Genomic DNA, 19,885 nt, shown 5'->3' on the forward strand with positions numbered 1-19,885 from the left:
TTGATTGTAAGGTAGAGATAGGAGTGTAGAAAAGATACAGGTGTGGTCTTCTTAAGGGATGGGTTTTGTGAGAGAGACTGGGTTGGTGGCGGTTTAAGGGGCTTGTTCTAACACAGCCGTACTTATATTAAGTAATTACCTACCTCTTTTAATGAGTTGCAAATGGACAATTTATTTATGAGGAGATAGCCAAGGGAACTGAAGCATTGAAGGACTGTTTAATAAATTTAAATTATATTAAACTTTTAGATATCCGCATTTGTGTATTAATTAACACCAAACCTCGTAACAATACTGAAAAGAAACCCACTACAGTCAATAACTCATTTAAGCTTAGCCATCGTAGTAGAGCTTCTACTCCCCGGTGAGAGTGCTATCTAATTCTTCCCTATAATATCCATCTTCCAGAAAACTATCTCGCTAAAGAATACTTATTAAAATAGGTATTGAGTGTTTCTCTATAATAAAGGTGTACTATACGCTATATCCAATCATAGCAGTACATACGCTAAGTATCTAGTACATTACTCGAACCAATTATATTTATAATTTATTAGGGAATTATACGCGATTCTCGTACGTCGAAAGACAGCATTGGTGCTTAGGGGGTGTAAATACAAAATGAAGTATCTACCTAATTTATAAGAGTCGCATCCCGCTTTACTTCGTGCTTACGAGAGCATCATAAACATCCTTTGAGTATCTCTAATACAATGGACGATGAGATGGTGACGAAGATTACTGGTCTAGCTTATCACAAATTTCCTTTTACGTTTAAAGGCTCTAACCTTCTCATATTACTGGGTAGAAACCAGAGTCCATGTTGAGATTATCAATAGTAAAGTGCCTAGTTGACAATAATTGCTGATATTATTAACATTTTATGTGTTTAACCACTAAGACTGGTAGTATCAATAATCCGTACCTAAGGGTCGTTCTTCAACCAAAGTGAGAGGTATTAACATATGTATTGACCGGCTTAAACATAAGGTAGGGTCTGATGACGCTGGAACTCCGTATCATGCAGCCGGTCTAGATAATGGTGTGAAAAAGATAGGTGAGTATCCGTCAAACATAAGTATGTCGGGGTAGTGGTGGTAAAGAGTGCGGACGTAGATATATGATTTTTTCTTTATCTCTTGTTTCCGACCTTCGGCATAAATACCTAGGTACCTATCTTATTGGATCACCTATTGCGATACATCTATATGTTAGATATGTTAGAGATATATGTATACAAAGGCCTCGAACTTGCATACAACATAGCGAATCATGCCAGAGGAGTTTCAAATCTCAAACCGAGATAGGCAGTCATGTGTAAAGTTGGTGTCACATATCTAATAACTATACTGGAATATAATAAGTCCTCAGGTGCTATAAGTTATCTCCAACCTTTAATCAACATATAATCGACATAATTTGACAAATAAGGCCAATCAAAAGCGTCGATTGTTTAGTCTCATGCATGCAGGCAGTAAGGTAGGACCTGGACTTCATTGACCCCGCATAAATTTTAAACGCGGAACGGAACCGGTGAGGTCGACTGACACCCCCCACTTAACCTGCATATCTGATGCGGCAGGTTCAAACGTTATTTGCTTCCCCAACTCCCTAATACCCCTGTTCATTTTTTGAGTCATTAAGAACATTAATAAGTTTGTCATTGCGACAAAGTGTATATTATGACATAGGTACCCAAGTAGAAAGATTTTACTTCCCCGTTTAAGTATGTAGTTGAAACTGACTAAACCACATTAAAGAATAAGTGTCTGGGGTATTAGTATTTTATGATTTGCTACATGTCTCCCTGCTTAACCTAGGTGCCTGAGGTATTTGGTAAATATTTGGGCCAGTTAAGGCCAATAACTAATATAAGAAATAACATAGATCGAGATAGGTCGCAGATCATCTGGTCGACATAGATTTATGTTCAACGTTACACGAATGAGATAACTAGCCATTCGTAACTTGAGTCAGCACACCTCTAGTATTTACGCCTGGGCAAATTGTAAAGAATGATATCATTTCCGGCAGCGAAACGTTCGAGATCAGGTGGTGGGTACCACAAACATAAAGACATGTGACAAGCTTGAATATATACTTACAGGGCATGTGTAAATTATATTGAGCATAGGTATGTAGTATCGGGAATCTTTTATACATATCACTGCTCGGAAGTTTTAATGACTTACTTTTAATATGATCTACGGTTTCCAAGACAAGCGAATAGAAGCGTGATTACCTACTTACCTATATGCATGTACCGGTATACTGTAATGGGTATAAAATGTCAGTACAATCGTGTAACGTACCTTACCTAAGGTATCTAAGGTAGGTACTTGCATCGACATAATGTAATAAGGTGCTAACTGTATACTGCGAAGGCAACTGCATTCGGAACGTGTTTAAGGTGGGATAGTGGATCTGGTTCGCGTGCTAGCCGAGAGTTAAGGATTCTAAGCTTGGTTTAGTTAGGTCCGTTATCAGGAACGAACCAGTCCAACTCACCGAAAGTCAGTAATATCTCTTCGGATCAAGAAGTTAGATCTTGTATACATACCTACATCTACATAGTGTATCTGCCTTCCCCAGGCCAACTATCGTCACTGCATATATGTACCGGAATGCACCGCGCAAGTGAATAATCACCTGCAATTCCCCATATGCGGAGAACTATACTCACTAAATACCTGACGGATACATACTGTATTATATATGTTTAGAGGTTGCGTTCGGGTATTAGCAAGCGCACTCGGCTCCACTAATATAAAAAGCTACATTAGCTCTAGTGTTAAACTAGCTCCTGTACATTTTATCATCCGTCAATCGCAGCATCTTCTGGACTTTTTTATGCTATCTCCCGCTCCACCCCCCAAAAAGTTTCCCGATTCGCACGCAGCCATCATCTTCTTACCTCTTCATTTCTTCCCGTTCGCGACAAAAACCATAGTTACGTACCGTTGCGAGTAGCTGTGTTGACCATTCTCTTCGATAAGAAGTCAATTGATTATAGGAACCGATAATACTACCATATCAATCTGGTGATATCGTCAAAGTTATCTACCACTTTCTTGAGTGGGGCCGGGGAGACGCAGAGGAAACATGAGCTTTGCCTCGTGTACATGGCCGATATGGCGGACTGATGACTTCACGACATGTTTTCAATCCGAGTTAGTATTCCTTTGTGCTCGTTTCCAAGTTTGATGTGTATTGCGCCTACTAACGGCTTAAAAGCTATCTTCAGATTCTCTTCCCGCTTATACTAATATCTCTCTCTCTCCTTCACCTCCTAATACAGACTATCCACCGCAACGTCAGGTTAAAACGAAGACACGGTTACGACCAGATACCCGATCATCAAGACCACACCGAGGTGCCTCCGGAAGAGGAGGACTGCCTAAGCACCGATGAAGATGAAGGATTGGCTATTAATACAAATGGCGGTGGGCGTCTTGCCCTGGTTAAGACTACCTCTAAAGGCTCTATTGTACAAGCCGATACTCCCCCCGCTCAAGACCTATTAGTAATTGTCGAAGAGGTCGCAATTTGCGGACTGGTAGCTATCAATGTTATCGCCCTCATCACTAATTCTTTTAGTGGCCATGGGCAGTTGGCTGCTATCATGGGCTTGGTCACTTGGGTGTATGTCTTGGTTCTTGCGACGCTTCGATTATTTCTCAGAAACACCAAATGGCGAGTCCCGCGACTATGGAATCATACCGCTTTTATATACGGATTCCAATGGCTCTTTACTATTGTTATATTCCGTTCCGTCCTAATTCATGCCAGCTCTAAACTTGTGCAGGTCCTAATTGTTATCGAGTTTTGCCTAATAACTCTACTATTTGGGATAGCTTTGAACACTAGGAAGGGCAATAAGACAGTTGTCATGGAATGGGAAGGGAACCTCGAGCCGTCTCGCGAACCTCTAGCTTCTGTATTGTCCCTGGTGACCTTTTCTTGGATCGACTCTATGCTATGGCAAGGTTACAAGGAACCTCTCGAGATTAAACACGTGTGGAACCTCTTGCCGCGCGATAAGGCCGCTACGGTACTCGCCAATTATCGCCAAGTTAAGAAGACGACATCTCTCGCCCTACACTTACTCAGGTATTTCAAGGGCCTGGTAATTCTTCAGTGCGTCTGGGCCACGCTAGGTGGTATTCTCACATTTGCTCCGACTCTTCTTCTCAAAGCCATCCTTGAGTACGTGGAACTACCGACGATTGCCCCAAGAAATGTTCTTTGGCTTTACGTTATTTTACTACCCCTATCAGACCTCATCCGCTCCATCGCTGATAATCAGGCCTTGTGGATTGGCCGAAAGATTTGCATCCGGATCCGCGCTATCATTATCGGGGAGATCTATGCTAAAGCCCTTCGGCGCAAGGCGGCAAGCGGCAAAGATGCCGTTCTCGGTGGTAATGATGCGAATGGTGCTAAAGAGACGAAGCTGGAGAGACTAAAGCAATTCTTAAGACTAAAGAAGAAGGCAGATAAAAATAGCAATGCTCAGAATGGTGATGTCTCTAAGAAAGACGGAACTAAGGACGCAGACGAACAAGCAAATCTGGGAACCATCATCAATCTCATGTCAGTCGACAGTTTCAAGATTTCCGAGTGCACTTCCTACCTTCACTTTTTACTGGCCTCTGCTCCCTCGCAGCTTATCGTATCTGTTGCTCTTCTTTACCAGGTCATGGGTTTGAGTGCAATTCCCGGTCTTGTTGTTATGGTCTTCCTCTTGCCAATTAATATCCTGCTTGCCAAAGGTTTCAACTTGACTCAGCGTAAGATTATGGCTGCGACGGATAAGCGAATACACACCACCAACGAAATCCTCCAAAATATTCGGATCATCAAATATTTTGCTTGGGAAAAGCGGTTTAGTGACGTTGTCGACGAGAAGCGACGAAATGAGCTGCGAGCCTTGCGGAACCGTTACATGATTTGGGCACTTGCTGTTGCTATCTGGAATACTGTGCCCGTTCTCATTACGTTTTTCTCCTTTCTAGTCTACACAAAAGTCGAACGAAAGCCCCTGTATCCTTCCATCGCATTTACCGCAATCTCTCTCTTTATGCTCCTAAGAGTGCCTCTAGACCAGCTTGGAGACATGATTGCTCATGTTCAAGAGGCAAAGGTTTCAGTTGATCGAGTCGACGAGTTTTTAAACGAAGATGAGACAGACAAATATAGGCAGCTAGGGCCAGACAACGTAGACGAGAACGGCAACAAAGTCATTGGCTTCAGAAACGCAACATTTATCTGGGGTGGCAAAGACGCAGTTGCGTCAGATGGCTCGATGGCATTCCGACTTCTCGATCTTGATATCGATTTCAGAATCGGCAAGCTCAATATCATTGCCGGCCCTACGGGATCTGGGAAGACCTCAATGCTCATGGCCTTACTCGGTGAAATGACTCTGACAGAGGGAAATATTTATCTTCCCGGTGGCCGTAGTCGTGAGGACGTTCGACCGGACCCCGCGACGGGCTTAACTGAAACTTGCGCTTATGTTGCCCAGACCGCTTGGCTAGTAAATGCGAATATCAAAGAGAATATCCTGTTTTCAGCCCCGTATGACGAGAAAAGGTACAAAGATGTCTTGGTAGCCTGTGCCCTGGAGCGAGATCTCGAAATCTTAGATAACGGTGACGAGACCTTGGTTGGAGAAAATGGCATCACGCTCTCTGGTGGTCAAAAACAACGCATATCTCTCGCCCGTGCAGTATATTCAAATTCCCGACATATCCTCCTCGATGATTGCTTAAGTGCCGTTGACTCGCATACCGCCAAATGGATCTTTACCAAATGTATTAAAGGCGAGCTGATGAAGGACCGTACCTGCATTCTCGTTACCCACAATACAACTCTATGCGCTCCCCAGTCCGAGTATGTTATTCTACTCGACAACGGTAAAGTAGATGCGCAAGGAACAGCAAAAGACGTCATCGCTTCTGGAAAACTCGGCGAAGAGATACGAAATAAATCTCGCCCAGGATCTTCTGATGTTTCACGTGTCCCCTCTAGAGTCCCATCGAGTGTCGGCGATGAGAGCGACCAGACTCTCATTGACAATGGCGGGAATGGAACAGCCAACGCGAAAACTAGTACCAGACAAGAGAAGCCACAGCGGAATGCCATGCAAGAGACCAAGGCTACGGGTGCTGTCAAGTGGTCAGTCATCAGCCTCTATCTGCGAGCAATGGGTACGTGGTGGTTCTGGGCCATAGCTATTGTGGTATTTGGCAGTCAACAGCTTAGCGGTGTCGCTTCGAACCTTTGGATCAAAGAATGGGCCAACCAGTACACCGCAAGCCTCGGAACTGTATCCCTGTCTGGAATACAATCCAGCATGTCTCCTCAACATTCTTCCAGTTCATTTCCATTGCCGGCTTATTTCGCATCTGCTACCAGTTTCGTTAAGAATACATCTTTCCTTACTCCTGCAAGCTACTCACCCGGCGATGTACCGGAAGTTAACGTTGATTACTATCTCGGTGTACTTGCATTGATTGGTATCGCCGGCGCGATCCTAGCATTAATCCGCGATATCTGGCTTTTCTTCGGATCGCTTACCGCATCTTGGAAGCTTCACAACAGACTTATGTCGGCCGTGTCTAGAGCGAAGTTCAAGTTCTTTGACGTAACGCCGCTCGGCCAGCTGATGAACAGGTTTAGCAAGGATCTTGAGGCTATCGATCAAGAAGTTGCACCCGTTGCCATTGGTGTTATGACTTGCGCAGTTGCTATTCTGATTACTGTGGTGCTAATAGCAGCCATTACTCCCGGATTCTTGGTCGCAGGTGTATTCATTACTGGTCTGTATATCTTAGTCGGTATGTTTTATCTTCGAGCATCCAGGGATCTCAAAAGGCTCGAGTCAGTGAATCGGAGCCCACTCTTCCAGCAATTCGGCGAGACCCTGTCAGGTGTCACTACCATTCGTGCCTATGGCGATGAGCGACGATTTATTCGGGAGAACCTGACTAAAATCAACACGCAGTCTCGTCCGTTCATCTACCTTTGGGCTGCTAATAGATGGCTGGCGATTCGAACGGACCTCTTGGGTGACTTTGTGTCGTTCTTTGCCGGTGTCTTTGTCATCCTCAGCTTAGGGAATATTGATGCTGGCTCCGCGGGTGTATCTTTAAGCTATGCTATTGGGTTCTCCGAGAATATCCTTTGGCTCGTACGACTTTACGCCGCGAACGAGCAGAACATGAATTCCGTCGAGCGTGTCAAGGAATACCTCGATGTAGAGCAAGAGGCCGATCTGATTATTGAAAAGAACCGTCCTCCCCAGAACTGGCCCGCACACGGGGCAGTGGAATTCATCGGATATTCCACGAGGTACCGCAAGGAGCTTGACCCAGTATTAAAGAACGTTACTTTTAAGATCAACCCCCGCGAGAAGGTCGGCATTGTTGGACGTACCGGTGCTGGAAAGAGTTCTCTCACACTAGCAATTTTCCGAGCTCTAGAAGCAGAGAGCGGTAAAATACTTATCGATGATATTGATATCAGTTTGATTGGCCTACAGGACCTCCGAGAAGCTATCACTATTGTGCCCCAAGACCCGACTCTTTTTACTGGCACTATCCGAACAAATCTTGATCCATTTGACCTTTATACGGACGAGGAAATTTTTGCAGCTCTTAGAAAGGTTCGACTCGTCGGGCCAAACGAGGCTCTCCCGCCGCTGACCCAAAACGATGGGGCCCAGGACTCCCAGGCTCCAACTACTCCAACTTCTCCGACAACGGCGAACAAGAACATCTTCCTTGATTTGTCTTCATCAGTTGCGGAGTCGGGTACGAATTTGTCTCAGGGCCAGAGGCAACTACTCTGTCTTGCTCGCGCCATGCTGAAGAATCCCAAGGTGCTCGTGATGGACGAGGCCACAGCGTCAATCGACTACGCCACGGATTCTAAGATCCAAGAGACGATCCACGAATTAAAGACGACTATTATTACGATTGCGCATCGTCTCGCTACCATTGTTGATTACGACAAGGTGCTCGTTCTAGACCATGGTGCCGTTGTGGAATACGGCCACCCGTACGAGCTTTTACAAAATGAGGATGGAAACTTTAGAAGCATGTGCGAGATGAGCGGGGATATGGATACACTGGAAAAGTCGGCTAAGAAGGCCTGGGCTGAGAAGAAGCTTGTGGACGACGAGTAGGAAAAGGTCCGCAAACGTACCAACCCAGATCAAGACGGTTTGAGGGCAGTCAGGATTCCTTCCATTAGGATACACCATTAATGTGGTGAAGCGCGTGCTTCCTAGGACACCTTGATTGTTGGCATTGACAGTTGGCAGGCTGTACGACAGAGGGTCTACGCTCGGGCGTGGCGTGTCCATATATATAAGTTAGAGACCGCCAACGATATGTGTTTATATGAAATAAACCCGTTTTGGAATGCATGTATGTTTGTGATTTCATGTTTATCCTTATTGTCGCTACATATTTTTACTAGAGATTGTATATGTACTTGAAAGATATCTACTGAATATATATAATAATCATTGATGCTATGTAACCTTATTTCAGCGTTCGTGTTTCCGTAGAGATGATAGATTTATTTCTCAGTTAGCATGTGGTTATAGCAACACCTACCTACCTTATAACCTGTTATAAGGTAGTCATCGGAAGTAACCTACGTAAACAAGTGTATCAATCAGACTGATCCTGCTATAAGGCACAGGACAGTCTGGGTCATTTATAATCCCCATTCAGGTCTAACCGGTGGCTGTATGAAATATGAACTGTTCATTGAGCTACACCAACTCTATAGCACATGTTATCCCAGGGATTCATATTATAACTATATCATATACATATGTGGCTTTACATTTGCTCTACAATGAGATTATCTATCTCATTAGAAGCTACTTGGACATGCAGCTGGACACGAGTAAAAATATATTAATATTACACACCCCCTACTCATAAAAGTCAAAGAGGCAAAACTCATTACGCAAACTCGGACTTTATACAATAGCATAACACATCAGGTAAGCGGCATTTCAGGGCTCTTAAATGCCAATCCAATTCATGTACATGCAGGCAAGTGAAGACTATACAATACATAACGAGCGTCGCTATAGGCGTATTACAGTCACCAAAGGTACACCCTATATTTTGCTCTACTTTTAACCTTTTCCCAGTGCCGCAACTCGATGAATGCATTTTTTTTTTTTTTCCATTTCCAAGCCCTTGTGATGACGAATGGGTTACCTCCACCCTATTCATTTATCCTAACGCGTACCACATAAAGCCCGCTAACAGGCAGTAGACAACCTTAGTGAAAGGGTCCGCTATGCAGTCGGGTTCTACTCAGAGACCTTGGCCTTGGACTTGCTGCTGGCACCGCTCTTGACACGGCGCGCGGCAGGGCGGTTCAGGTGGTCCGAAGGGATCCAGCTCTCGTCGTAACCCTTGTCGGTACCGGTCGCAGAGCCTTCACCTCCAGATAGGGGCTCCTTCTCGACAACGGGGGCAGGAGTGCGGCCCTTCTTGCTGGGCTTGGTGCTGGGAGTGCGCTTGGCCTGGGGGAAGAGCGCCTCGATGTAGGTCTTGTACACGAAGTAGCTAGTGCCGGCGAAGGCAGCGGTAAGGACGACGTATAGGAAGATACTATACGTGATTGTGTTAGTGGATTTCGGCTATAGGTAGAACGCAGGATGCGAAACAATTGAAGAAAGAAGTTAAGGAAAGAAACTTACATCTGAGGATCGAAAATGCTGGTAGGCGCCTCGACGATGCTGACGGTCTGGTCGTAAACACCAACCTGGAAGATCTGGTTGGCAGAGTTGCTAACGACAGCAACAAGCTGTAGGCGCACATCCTGAGGCAACATATCAAGTACGAAGGAGTAAGGAAGCGACTGCTTCTCGCCGGCGGGGATAGTGGTTTCATAACGGACGGTAGTTAAGTTACGAACAACGGAGGCTGTAGGGTTGTCTTCGGGAGTCAGGGCCTTTGGGCTAAGGAGCTGACCGCCAAGGAAAGCAATCAAGATGGGCTCATCTTCGTTGTTGGTTACATCGATCACAGCTTTGGTCGGGCGGCCATTAACAAGCTTCACTCCGAAGATGTCATCGGCTTCGGGGAAGGTAGCGACAACCTCGGCCTTCAACTCGACCTCGGGAGGACTGCCGGCATTATCGGAAAGTGGCTTCAAAATAAATCATGTTAGCAGCTAGCTTTCTTATAAATTGATAGATTAGAAAGCTGGTTAACTTACCGACTCTGCACCTGCATCAGCAGCAGCGAATACAGAGACGACGCGAAGAGCCAGAGCGGCAAGGATTGAATAACGGAGGGTCACCATGTTGGGCAAAGACAGAGGTAGAATTAGCCGGATGATCAAGAAGAAAAGAAAAGGGGTTATGATGTTGTTGGAAGGAATTAGAAAGGAAAGAAGCTCGGAGGAAGAAAATTGCGAAGGAGCTTCAATTCAGCGTAGCTACCTCTGTTGCGCAATGGGGAAAATTGGTTGTGTGCAATCTGGTCAAATGCAATGTCCATTGAAGGATGGGTCCCTGAATTTGGTTTTGGGCCAATGACGTGACGTTGCGTCAAGACGGTCCTCCTCACCTCCCCTGCACGTACCGACGCATTACCTCATGCCAAATGTGGACGGAGTGGCTGATGTTCCAAATTCTGGGGGACTTGACGTGGCTGCGATTTCACTTAGAACGCATTGCGATTTATAGGTAGTGAGAAGTAATTGACTTATTTTAATTTTGAGTTTACCTAGTCGTTACCTACATGAATGGATTTAAGACTCCGAATCGGCTACCTACTTGATGTATATTCCCGTCTTCCCGTATAATTGATACCAATGGTTTTATCTTGCGAGTTCTATTTAAAGGTCATCACCCAGAAACTAAAAATTATTAATTAGGTAGCTTTAATGATAAGTAAATAAAATATCATTATAAACCTATTCATTCACGTGTATTGTTAAATGCTCTCACCGTAAGGTACCTATGTAAAATTCTGTTTATAAGTCAGGGTCTTGAGATTACAAATTGAATACCTACCTGTCTTGAAGCAGTTCATTATTGCCAATGCAAGACCAGATCCTATTTGACTAATTGATTACATCAAATACTTGTGTAACAAGTACATACCTTCATCGTACCTAGGTATGTAAATAGTTCAATGTGGCTCTCTCTGTCTCTCTCTCTAGACCCCCCCCCCCCCCCCCCCCCCCGGTGGTAGTGGATACCCTCAGTATTAACTTTTCATAATTCAAGCATTACATTATACCCAATCCTCCCACCTCAACCCGTCCCTCAAGCCTTCCCACGTCGGACCCTCAGCATCAGGTAAGAACCCATTAGCGCAATACGCATACTCAACATGAGCAGCACGAGCATGTGCCTCATAAAATTCGTCGTAGTGCGACTCTAGCGCGTCTGCGAGCGTCTGCACGCCGCCCTCGGGGTGCAATTCTGCCCACGGTCGTTGGCACGTTGGGCCTGCGCAAGTTTTGAGAACTAATACTAGGGCGTCAAGGCGTGCGGCAACTTTGTCTATTGGATATCCGGCCGCTGTGGCTGTTGAAGGACTAGTAGATTCCAAAGAGAGGAGGTTATGGAGTTGGCCTGGGTCGACCTATGTATATATAGTTAGCTCAATAACTATTTCAACATGGCAATCATAAGAACCGGGCACTTACATTCAGATCGTACAACTCGTGCTCATTATTACACCAGACAGAGTAGTATAAATTGTAACCTGGCCCTGAGACGCGAAGAGCCTTGTACGTGTTGTGCTCACGGGGATTTCCTAGATGAGAAGGCAGTGTTAGTTAGATCAGATGTCTTAAATGTATGGCTCTCTAAGTAAGTGACAGCAATCTTTTATAAAGAGCAACACGTTAACTTACGATTATAAATCCCCTCACCCATTGCCATACCCCAATACTCAATACCCGCATGTTCCCTCCTCTCCCCCCTACCTTTAACCTCCTCAATCCCCTCCTTCGTCACCGGGATCGCCGCACCGTCGAAGTCGTCCCTTCGCTTAATCCCTAGCAACTCAAAAAACGTCGGCGCGAGATCCGCATGCGTAGTCACCACCCCCTCAGCCGTATAATTAGCCGCAACGCCCGGCCCCCGTACAATGAGCGGCACATTCACGTCCTCCTCGTATCCGCAGCTCTTACCCGGTTGTAGTCGGTGCTGCCCGATGTGATACCCGTTGTCGCTGCTGTACACGAAGTACGTGTTGTCGAGGATATCGTGTGCATCGAGCTGTTGGATGAGTCCATCTACGAGCTCGTCGACGGCTTGGAGAGAGCGCAGACGCTGCCGGTAAAAGTGGTCGTTGTACTCTACATTGGTGCTATTTTGCTGAGGTAGTTGGGAGATCCAGTTTGCGCCGGAAGGCTGTGAAAATATGAGTATGCGCCTAAGAAAACGGACAGGGCTTATTCAGGAATGAAGAAATCCTGGGTGCTAATGCTGGATAAGTTATACATACCTTATTCGGATTAAAATTATCAGTCCGAGGAACCTTTTCGTCTTTGAAAAGATGCTTATGCCGTTCAGCAGGTACCGGCTCGGTGAACTCGAAAGGTAGATTATCGAGATCGCGATGACTACCCGAGGCCGAATCCTTCATCACAACATTGGCGTGAGGAGCAATCGGTGCGGCAACGAGGAAGAAAGGCTTTCCGGCATCAACAGCTTCATCCAGTAGTCCATACGCTTTCTCCGCTAACACATCAGTACTATATTGCCCTTCATAACTACGCGGCTCTTCTCCGTTCCGTTGAAACGTGCTGTTCAGATAGTTATATGTATAGGGGTCAAGTAGGAAGTCCTAAGTCTAAGTTAGCTTCAAATCGGAACACCTAAACAAGAAGTAGGCAGGGGATTATGTGGTAATACCGAGCCCGTAAACCCTCCTGGAGCTGGTGAGTTGTAGTTTTCCACCGTATGCACGTTAAACAACTTTCCCGTATAATATACATTATACCCAACCTCTTGTAGCCAGACTGGGAAATAGTTGTCATTGAAACCTTGCGATATGAATTTAGGATACCCCCCGTACGGCGGGCTCACATCCGTAACATTTGTATTATGCGCAAACTTCCCCGTCCACAACGTGACCCTTGATGGACAGCACACGGCCGTCGTTGCGTAGTGGCTACTAAACCGCGTTCCTTGGTCCAATAGATGCTTCTTGACCAATGGCATATAATCTAGCGACGATAAGTGTACATCCTGATCATCTGTTAAAACAAACACGACATTAGGTTGAGATCGTGACGGTTGTGTCTCTATCTCATGACCAGGACCAAGCGGTTTTTGGTCCGGACCTGAGTTTGACGTAGCTCCAACCAAGCCGGAGCCGGTGGCGCATAACAAAGCGGTTAGAGCTGTGGTCCACATTTCTACCCTTCTATGTATATTCAAGCCTCCCTTCACATGAAGCATGAATTTATTTCGGAAGTAGAATTTCAGTTGAAAATTAGGATTGCAGAACTACAAGAGTTATTATAGGGATAGCTACATCGTATTCCACATAATTTCCAGAATGTAGCTATGATGCTAGTTAGGTAATCGAATATCCTACTTATCTCCAATGACCGCATTACAGGGGTTGGATTGCGTGCTTGGGAATAGAGGCATTGACAAAAAGCATTGGGTTAGGTTGGGTGCTTAAATTTACTAAGAATACCTAGCTAAATTATATCATTATAGGTTGTTATAGCTATTTCTTAGCCAAATCTTACCCAAACAAGGAAGAGTTTTTCCTACTCACGTAAAACGCCTTGCTCACGCCTATGCTTAATCCAATAATAGAAAGGGTATTCATAGCACTGCTCAAGTTAAATCCCAGCTGTCAAGAAGATCAGCACCACCACTACCGCCTCCGAGACCGCTAAACATATCGTCGCTCGATCCAAAGTCGATTCCGCCATGGTGACTAGAGTCACCTGGACCACCGAGATGGCCCATATCATGGCCACCGCTTCCAAGATCTAAATTCATGCTCCCGTCGTTTGCCCCCAAGCTCTCATTTTGGGCGGCTGCAGCTAACGCATCCCCGAGCGCGTGCGCGTTCTCTCCCAGTCCCAAATTAGCCAGGTCGCCTTGCAGTATCGACTCGGTAGGTGGAGGCATGAGCATCTGCGCCTCGACTTTGCGGTACAGGCGAACGATGATCTCAGCCATGCTCGGATCCGACTTCTGAATGGTTTTGCAATCTTCCGCCTCCGCCTTCAAGGCCGCTTGAAGGGAAGTTCGTAATTGTGGAGGTACGTAGGGTCGGTTTGCCGAGTCTAAATGAAGCACCGCTTCCGTTGGTGGCGGCAGATTGGTCACATCGGGAGCGCATATGAGGGCGGTAGCGATATCATGGGCAATACTTCCGTTACCAGCCTCAGTCTGCACCTTGACTTCTTCTAGGACGATGTATAGAAATCGCTTTGCGCCAAGCATTCGTAAAGCAGTTAGAATCTGGCGATGCATATATGAAGTTGGCACCACATTTAGGCCTGGATGAACGCTCCACGATACAAAGCTTTGCACTAAATGCCGAACAAGCGCGGCAAGCCCCCCATTCGCTGTACTACACCATGCCTCGAGCTCATTATTTGCAGCGCTCGCAGTTCGTCGCGAGAGGCGGATATTTTCTCTCATCGCTTTAAGGAGAGGCTCTATCGCCTGGTTCTTGGGTTCCCATCGCTGACATGATCGCAGTGAGTAATCCAGCGGTATAGCAATGATGTTCACAACAGAAGATAGCATCGTTTGGGCCTCAGTTGAGCCTTGTTTAGTTAAGAGGATTAGCTGCAAGATCCTGATAACCGCTTTGTGTTCCTGACCATGGCTAAGCTCCACCCAAAGCAGATTAGACATGTATAGAATTGCCGGCACGAGGGATGGAAGTAGGAACGTATTCACTAAATCTAGATCCAAATTAGTACACAATCTAGGAGAATTTGCTAATTTGAAACCTACATTCGACACCGGTCTTGAGGCTTTCTTCGTCGAGATGGTTTGTGCAATATGCGAGAACAATCTGGTGGAATAGTGTGGGCACAAGTAGATAGAAATCCTGTGGAGGACACGAAGATAACAGTTCGTCTGCTAGCCCACCTGATTCAGTATCAAAAAGGCCGCGTATCCAACCATCCAAATGGCCGTTTTCTCGATCTGTTAACTCCTCTAACGGCCTGTTCAGTTGGTGCACGCTAAGTAATTTGGCTACGAACGAATCAGGTCTAATGCCGAGATCCATGGTCGAAAGATTATAGCGATGAACGAATGCCAATACCAAAAGAAGTACGGACCCGAATTCTTCATAAACTGGTTGATATTCCCCTTGATCTTCTTCGTAACGCCAGTGATTATCTAGTAGTTCGCAGAGAGGGTGTAACATAGTAATTGGCTTGCAGAATAGAAGCATTACATCTAGTAGTAGCGGCTTCTTAGCAAGTTGGCTACAGAGAAGCTTCAAGGTCATAGTTTCTTTGTTATTGCAAAGACGACCGATCACCTAGCGTTCTTCCTTTAGTACTAGAGTCTTAATGTCGGTATGGTTCAGGTGCTTACCTCTGCTAGAGCTTGACAAACTGCTCCGACGTTCCCGTCCATATTGTCCAGTTCGCCAATCAGTCGTTGAATCCTTTCGGGATCGCCCATGCATTCCTCGACTAATTGCTCCTTAACATACCGGCCTGCCTGTGGTAGGGTTTGATAAGTAATCTCCCCGAGTAAACCTTCAATGCTTGACTCTGGGATTAACCCATGTAGACAGCAAGCAAAACAGAAATCCTGACGGACGCTGTCGGTAAAGGTATTGCTGTTGTGTGTATCATCAAACATGGCAGAGAGGGTTGGGAAAGCATTAGTGTCAACATGACTGAGTGCCTCGGTGATACAGAATTGAGCTGACAGCGGAGGGTACATGGACGTCGCTAACGTTGCTAAAAGCAAAGGTAATTTGTTGATCAAGTAAGATCGAAGGAGATAGCTCGCCTGGTGGCCTTCATTACGAAATACTGCGTTTGCGAGAACATCGAAGGAAGCTAGTATTAGATCAATTGTTGTGGACTGTATATCTCCCTACCTTATGTTAACATATTTATTCGAACAGCGTGTCGAGTGTGATTCATACCTGATACCTATTATGCAAATAGTTGAAGAGAGCAGCGTCATCTATCAAGGGTCTCCCAACAAGCTAAACATGATTAGTCCTTACTTCATACAGGTGTATCTTCGGAATCCTACTGAGGCATTCAAGTAAATGTATAAGCCAGCTCGCGAGTTAACATTTGGCAGATCAGGTACGACGAAATTGTCTAGAGCCATGGTCGACTCAATATCGTCGAACCCAGAATTGGTGGTGTCCTTGTTCTTATCAGCCGGCTCGAAAGAAGCAAGAGTCTCGGTGCGGAATAGCTCGAGCCGACTGGCAATCTGCGATGCACTCTGGAGGATAGATGGAATAAAGCTTGCTAGGCTTTCCGATAGGGCCCTTCGCGCATCTATATAATGTCAGACTAATCATACTTATGTTAGGGACGAGAAATACAATGCACAAACACGTACATTTCGCAAACGGGCGGCTGAGAGCGTTTAGAAATGTTTGGCTCTCACAAATAGCTAATAGAAGCATAACAAACGCAGCTCTAGCTGCTTCCATTTCATCCCTGGATTGTGGGCTATGCAATTGGCTCATGACATCGTGCGCAAATGCTGTCGAAGCCGAAGTGAATAATGTCATCCACTGGGCTATCAATTTGCATATTTGTAAGGCATCCCCGGAACTTCCGATACCAGACCCCATAGCGACGGCTTTCGTGAGGCGATAGAAGATAACCTCTTCGGCACTATAAGAGTTACCCCATCTTAGAGGTGTCTTATTCTCTGAATTTTCTAATGAACCATTGCCGGCCTTCGAAGCCTGCGCATGTGATGTCGAATACTTGTATAAAGCCTTGAGTATAGATGGAGTATCTATGAGCTTATATTTGACTAGACCTTGAAAATATCGTGGGACGCGAGGGTCGAGGCTTTCGGGATTCGAAGGTTGGGGTTTCAAGAAAATGTCGGCGATGATAACTGGAGGCAATGGATATCTCGAATGCATCATAGGAATATAGGACTCAAAAGTATCTACGTCAAGACGAGACGACAAGCATCTATTAAGAAACTTATCCCACTCCTCTCTCGGATTGATATGATCTTGTATAAATCCATCTGTCAAGCTGTCCTCCGCCTTTATCATATCCACATCCATCTCCATTTTCAAATAGCGTGTTTAGGTCCTCGAATATCGGATATTGATTGGTACATTGACGGTGCGTGGTTAATAGATTTATGTTTGACCCTGTATTTCGTGTTTTCCTTTATAGTTATCATAGGTTTTATGCGTTGTGTGTTAAGCGTGTGTGTTGTGTTTGTATGTTGTAACTGTAGATTTTGAATTCACGAGGCTGAACTCTCAGAAATCTGGTAGTGACAAATTGACGTCGGTGGTTATCTTAGCGCTACTACCTTGCCCACTATCGGTAGGTACTCCGACTAAGCTACCTAAGTACCTATTTAGTGGCTCTTGTTGCTAATCCAGCCTGGGTTCCAGCCAAGGCCAGGGGCACAATTAGGGCTACAACGTGCTAGCTAGGATATGGAGCTTGGGCCATGCATGCTCTACAAAAGACTCTTCAATGGAATAGATGGCAAAAGCCCCCTTATCTTCATGCCGCGACAAGCGAGCCAAAGATTAAAAACGCCACATCCAATACCACGCATATATGGAATGTAAACAGATTTCGAGTTCAACTTAATGATTATACCTGCCGCCCCATTATATCCTACGCAAGACCAAAGATACATGTAGGTATCTACAAAACTAACAATTCCTAATCAGTTCGAACCAATCCAGTCTTTTATAGAAAATCGCCCGCGTTTTCCCTTCCATCCCGTGGATAAGTATAAGGCGCGCGTAGCGGTACACTCAAGTCGACCAATTATCCTGAGGGTACTTAAAATAAAACCCCTCAGCTTGATGATCTCTAGTTAATCATCTCTGGTGCCGTGAAATGAAACCCTTACGCCTGCCTGATCCCTTCCCCCAGAGCAAACCGCATCCAGTCAACCCCTATACCCTGTCTATCCCATCTAATACCCGGGCATCATGTATCTCGGTTGCCCACTGTCCTCCTAAGGTATGCAGAGACTATATTAGCGATGCCCGCTTCATATATCAGGCATCTTCGCTCTTCACAACTGCCATGTCTCTATCGACATCAGGTGATCTAGGACCGACCATCCAGTCTTGCATTGCCAGCCACTCGCTCCAATTTGCCTCTGCGCTAACAATCTCTTTCTCCGTGACGTTCTGGAGAGGACGTAGGAAAGGAATGGTCTGCTCATCCGGCATGTCGTATTGTGACTTAACCTTCAGCCAGCCGGCACTCTTAGCGGCAAAGAGGAAATTTCTCCGCTCCACTTCATGAAGGTGCCCTATCCCGGCAACCCAGTCGTCTCCAAAGAACCCATGCAATACACCCGGAAGATCTAAACCGGTTGCTACTAGCCGCCGGATGTATGGCGTCAAAGAGATAGACATTGGTGCACGATTCGGTATTGGAAGAATTGGTGACGGAGACGACACGCCCGCCGGCGATCCGGGCAATTGTGACGAGATAACAGGATGCTGCTGTTTCTGAAAAGGTAATTGTATATTTATGAATGCCGCAACGGCCTGTACAGGACCACTGTGCTGGGCGTGATCCAAAAAGTACCTGACACATGACTGAAATTGAGGGTACCACTCGAGAATATCGAACTGTGATTCTCGAAAAGGGATAAAGGGACCCGACGGATCTATCCCAGGCGCCATCCCTCGTGATGAGGAAGCCTGCGGAGGTGACCGGGACTGGGACGAGTGAAACGGCATAGGGAATCCGGGAGGCCCACCTCCCTGAGGACGAAATGGCATGCCGTCAAGCTTACGCCGGTAGCTGTGCCTAGTAGATCTAAAACCCAGAGCGGCGGCCTCTCTGTAAACGAACGAGTTCCGGGAGTGTCTAGTAACACTTAACTGAGCCTTTGAAAAGTCTAGATATAATATCCAGTTCGTACAAGTGACGAAAAGGTAAGATGTGTAGTTTATCGAGTAGTAAGAAAGGAAGCGTACCAATCTAAAGCATCGCGGATGCTCCACATCGAATTGACCCGCGGTACGCCAATCAAGAGAGAGGAAGTTAACCGGATGATAGATTTTGAGACTAGGTAAAGACGGCGGGCCGTTGAAGGTTTTAATACCACTTTCAAGACTTGTAGCTTGTCCTTGCCTTTTTCATCATCTTCGCCCTAGACCAGTCCACTTCGAGTCAAGGGGAAAGGGGAGGCTGTAAGTCACTAGGTACCCGAAATACCAAGGGAAATAAAAAAGAAATAAAAAAGTAAAAGTAAGAACAAATCAATGTGACTAGGTCACAAGAGAGGTCACAGTAACCGGTCCTCGGCAGCTGAACCATGAGAACTATACCAGAGGGTCCGCCACTTGCGGCATGTAAACTCGGTTTAACGACAGGATCTAGATGTAATCATTGTGGGGGGGCGATCACACTTGTGAGGCTTGGTGCTTGTACCGAACAGGGTTGAGCTAGTAACAAGAAGGACGAAAAGAGGCATGGTCCGAGAATAGGAACATGTCAAAGCTGCAGAAGTATACACGTAAGTAGCAAGTCAGGTATTTAACATGACTCGCAATTGGATTCCGACCCGGCCGATATTCTGTAGGTCCGTATATATTTTCCAATCCTGTCGGTCCACTTCGATGGGATCTTCCCAGAAGCAGTATAGGGCGGCTCTAACAGCGATGACGCAAGGAATTGA

At 45.8% G+C, this 19,885-nt stretch overlaps 5 protein-coding genes across 6 annotated transcripts; 1 reads left to right on the plus strand and 4 right to left on the minus strand.

Moving 5' to 3' along the window:
• Window positions 1-3,102: 3,102 nt before the first annotated feature.
• Window positions 3,103-8,191, plus strand: GL218_06529 (ATP-dependent bile acid permease; the record flags this gene model as incomplete). 2 transcript variants are annotated; one of them, XM_033583247.1, is made up of 2 exons in its annotated part: window positions 3,103-3,170; window positions 3,235-8,191. In XM_033583247.1, 2 exons carry the CDS (start codon window positions 3,103-3,105, stop codon window positions 8,189-8,191), a joined length of 5,025 nt encoding a protein of 1,674 aa, XP_033433640.1. The 2 variants fall into 2 exon arrangements, with proteins under 2 accessions (XP_033433640.1, XP_033433639.1); XM_033583246.1 differs by lacking the exon at window positions 3,103-3,170 and having other exon boundaries at window positions 3,890-8,191.
• Window positions 8,192-9,343: 1,152 nt separating this feature from the next.
• GL218_06530 (Increased recombination centers protein 22-2) lies at window positions 9,344-10,344 on the minus strand (the record flags this gene model as incomplete). Its single annotated transcript, XM_033583248.1, has 3 exons — window positions 9,344-9,647; window positions 9,737-10,188; window positions 10,258-10,344. 3 exons carry the CDS (start codon window positions 10,342-10,344, stop codon window positions 9,344-9,346), a joined length of 843 nt encoding a protein of 280 aa, XP_033433617.1.
• A 938-nt stretch (window positions 10,345-11,282) lies between these two features.
• GL218_06531 (Arylsulfatase) lies at window positions 11,283-13,420 on the minus strand (the record flags this gene model as incomplete). Its single annotated transcript, XM_033583249.1, has 5 exons — window positions 11,283-11,636; window positions 11,701-11,810; window positions 11,911-12,412; window positions 12,507-12,848; window positions 12,917-13,420. 5 exons carry the CDS (start codon window positions 13,418-13,420, stop codon window positions 11,283-11,285), a joined length of 1,812 nt encoding a protein of 603 aa, XP_033433618.1.
• Window positions 13,421-13,855: 435 nt separating this feature from the next.
• On the minus strand, window positions 13,856-17,129 carry GL218_06532 (Mediator of RNA polymerase II transcription subunit 5; the record flags this gene model as incomplete). The annotated part of the gene is made up of 6 exons (XM_033583250.1): window positions 13,856-14,943; window positions 14,996-15,533; window positions 15,590-16,102; window positions 16,155-16,217; window positions 16,268-16,524; window positions 16,589-17,129. The coding sequence occupies 6 exons, from the start codon at window positions 17,127-17,129 to the stop codon at window positions 13,856-13,858; spliced, it is 3,000 nt and encodes a 999-aa protein (XP_033433615.1).
• Window positions 17,130-18,245: 1,116 nt separating this feature from the next.
• Window positions 18,246-18,983, minus strand: GL218_06533 (putative ilp is an apoptosis inhibitor protein; the record flags this gene model as incomplete). The annotated part of the gene is made up of 1 exon (XM_033583251.1): window positions 18,246-18,983. One exon carries the CDS (start codon window positions 18,981-18,983, stop codon window positions 18,246-18,248), a length of 738 nt encoding a protein of 245 aa, XP_033433616.1.
• Window positions 18,984-19,885: the final 902 nt, after the last annotated feature.

Source organism: Daldinia childiae (genome assembly GCF_008694065.1).
Source record: "Daldinia childiae strain JS-1345 chromosome Unknown Scaffold7, whole genome shotgun sequence".
Lineage (NCBI taxonomy): Eukaryota > Fungi > Ascomycota > Sordariomycetes > Xylariales > Hypoxylaceae > Daldinia > Daldinia childiae.